Genomic DNA, 3188 nt, shown 5'->3' with positions numbered 1-3188 from the left:
TGAAAGTACCAGCAAAAGTTAAAAAAATTATCTGGAGATGCTTGCACAACGCCATTTCATGTCGGAGTACTCTGATGAATCGCCATGTTGGGACTGTTTCCCAATGCCCATTTTGTCCAGATGGGGTAGAGGACTTATCTCATATGTTGTTCAAGTGTGCAAGATCACAGGCAATATGGGAGGCTCTGGGGATCGCACCTGATATTACTTTCGCTACAATGACTGATCGGTCAGGTTGAGCGGTCCTAGATTTTATTCTCTGCGATGGTTCTTATCGGCGATGCTACTCTGGAATGGTTGAATTGCCGGAGCTTATATCGACATCATGCTGGTTTTTATGGTGGCAAAGAAGACAGTTTGTGCGAGGGGAAGATATATTGACACCAGAAAAAACATCACCTGTTGTGGTTGCCCTAGCACTAAACTATGTTTGTGGAACCGAAGTTAAAATCGCACCCAAGATAAACAAGTGGCCGGCGTTTCTCGCGGGGCAGCTAATTCTAAATGTGGACGCATCATTCACAGAGTGCGACTATGCAGGATCATGTGGAGCTGTTATGCGCGATCACCAGGGGTTCTTCATAACGGCATCCACAGCGAGATTGGAACATGTAGCTGATGTGTTTACGGCAGAAGCGACATCTTTGCTCGAAGGATTGAGGGATACAGGATGCTATAACTTAGTGGTGAGATCGGACAATACCACGATGGTGGATGCACTGAACCACAATTGAGGTTATTCTATGGTGGCAGCGCCGGTCATTGATGAATGTTGAAGTAATCTAATAGATTTCGGGAGGGTTACTATTGAGCATTGTATTAGAGAGTGAACTTTATAGTTCATGAGCTGGTTAGCTGGGGACGTGTTAACAATCCATCTCTTTGAATTGATGCATTGTCTTGTGAAATTGCTAGCACACAATGTATCTATTATTTAATTAATAAGTAAGCCTTCCCGTAAAAAAAGGTTGAATGGATAACCCTGATATCGAGCTGAACCGAACCAAGCTACACGATCTGACCAGCTTGTGCTCACGGCTGATGTATGCATGCAGCGCTGTGTAGAGAAATCGACGAGATCAACGACAGAGTAGGCGTATAAAGGCGCATACCTTCCTTCCTATGTGTTGAGCTTGAATTGTTTATTCGTATGTTACATAGAAATGAAGTATAATCACACTGGTTGACAATCACATGGATTGTTTGCTCCACAAAAGCAAGAGGACTCGGATGTCCAGGTTCTGGCGCATTCTATATGGGTCAAAAAAATTAGTAATTTAAAAAAATTCCAACAATTCCAAATCTTTTTCAAAATCAAACATGATCAAGTATTGTACTTGTATAAAAAAAATTGGACAAGAAATGATTCATATTGACTTCAGGGCAAAAATGTATAGCATGTATAGTACTATATAGCGTTTTTTGCCGAATGTTCAACCAAGGTGCAACCAAAGTCATTCTCCGATGAATCTTTTTATACAACTACAATACTTGATCATGTTTGATACCAAAAAAGATTTGGAATTTTTTGAATTTTTTTAATTATTATTTTTTAAACTTTTTTTAATTAGTATTTTTTGAACTTTATGGATCACGTTTGATACCCAGGTTCTCCTTCGTATTTTCCGGGTACAGACCTCTTTTTCTTATACTGTGCAAAAAGTCAAACGCATTCTAAAAATACCACTTTTTATAAAACTAGTTTTGTGGTAAACGACATTTAGCTACTATGGAAGCGGTGTTCTTAGGTGCTACGGCAGACTATTGTTATGTGAGGACAGACCACCAAACAACCCACATAAAGATTGTTATGGGATGCAAGGCTTCTGTATAAATACTCACCACAAACTCTGCAAACCAAAACAGAGATACGCAAGGCTCACCATTTTCCCTGGCAACGAAGTTACAGTTGTTAAACTAAGTAGACAGGCAGGCTTCTGTTCACTAAGAACTGGGATGCAAAACAAACAGAGCAACGCAAAGTTCCACTATTTCCCAGGCAAAACAGTTACAACCCACACTGACATTATATAACCAGTCTCACAGCTTGAAACAAGCTCTCAAACGATGGCATTGGCGTTGCTGGCGATCCTGGGCCAAAGGTCAGCACACTCCTTTCCGACGGGTCCAGTGATCGCAGATCCTTTCATCTCACCCTTGGGATTCACGATCACTCCAGCATTGTCTGCAAAACATATTCACAGCCACTGTTCAGTTCAAAATGATACTTATATTCAATGAACATCAAATAGTCAAGAGCATTTAGCCAATGAAATCAGGGAAAGAGGTCTACATCCAAAGGGATATGCAAATACAGGCTAACACGAAGATAGAAAAAGGGATCAGACAAACAAACAACTAACATTTAGAGGAAACTGATTTTTGTCTCATGGCAAGTCCAAAAGTTTCAATGCAGCAACGCTGCTACCAAGGGTGATGGGAGATGAGACAACCTTCAGAAGGAGAAAACCTCAACATCAAAAAGGTTAGTCTACGATGTTTGCTTAGGAATATACAAACATGGGGAGTTTGCTCCATATAAAAAGACTTCCATCACAGAAAAATTAAAATATGATAACCAAAAAAGGATGTGTTTTAGTGATGTGCATCTCATGGCAATTCCCAAAGTTTAAAAGCAACAACGCTGCTATCAAGGGCGATGGAATATGAGACTGCCTTCTAAAGGAGAAATCCCTGGAGGGAAACCTCAACAACAGAAGGCTCACTTTATGATGTTTGCCAAGGACTATACAAACATGGATTGTTTGCTCCACAAAAGCAAGAGGACTCGGATGTCCTCGCACCACATAACAATAGTTCTCATAAATAAATAAAGATGCAGTATTTTACAGAAGATATTATTTGATATAAAATTTGGGCAATAACAGATGTAAGTCTCATGGCAATTCCCAAAGTTTAAATGCAGCAACACTGCTATCAAGGGCAATGGAATATGAGACTGCCTTCTAATGGAGAAATCCCTGGAGGGAAACCTCAACAACAGAAGGATCACTTTGTGATGTTTGCTAAGGACTATACAAACATGGACTGTTTGCTCGACAAAAGCAAGAGGACTCGGATGTCCTCCCATCACATAACAATAGTTTCATAAATAAATAAAGACACATTGCAGCATATTTGAAATAATATTTGGGCAAGAACAGATGTTAGTCTCATGGCAATTCCCA

General features: G+C 40.1%; 1 protein-coding gene and 1 long non-coding RNA gene across 2 annotated transcripts in view; both read right to left on the bottom strand.

Annotated features, from left to right (window-relative positions):
- Window positions 1-1861: 1861 nt before the first annotated feature.
- LOC119304076 (60S ribosomal protein L23-like) overlaps window positions 1862-3188 on the bottom strand; it is a 3343-nt gene continuing 2016 nt past the window's right edge. Inside the window, exon 3 of the mRNA XM_037581234.1 lies at window positions 1862-2185. Coding sequence (XP_037437131.1) covers window positions 2061-2185 — 125 coding nt within the window. The 3' untranslated portion in view covers window positions 1862-2060. The remainder of the gene's footprint in view (window positions 2186-3188) is intronic.
- The window catches only part of LOC119304077, a 2328-nt gene continuing 1514 nt past the window's right edge, over window positions 2375-3188 (bottom strand). Inside the window, exon 2 of the long non-coding RNA XR_005148100.1 lies at window positions 2375-2993. This is a non-coding gene — a long non-coding RNA (uncharacterized LOC119304077). The remainder of the gene's footprint in view (window positions 2994-3188) is intronic.

This window comes from Triticum dicoccoides, chromosome 5A, assembly GCF_002162155.2.
Source record: "Triticum dicoccoides isolate Atlit2015 ecotype Zavitan chromosome 5A, WEW_v2.0, whole genome shotgun sequence".
Lineage (NCBI taxonomy): Eukaryota > Viridiplantae > Streptophyta > Magnoliopsida > Poales > Poaceae > Triticum > Triticum dicoccoides.
The sequence above is the reverse complement of the archived record's forward strand: the minus strand, read 5'-3'. Positions and strand labels throughout refer to the sequence as shown.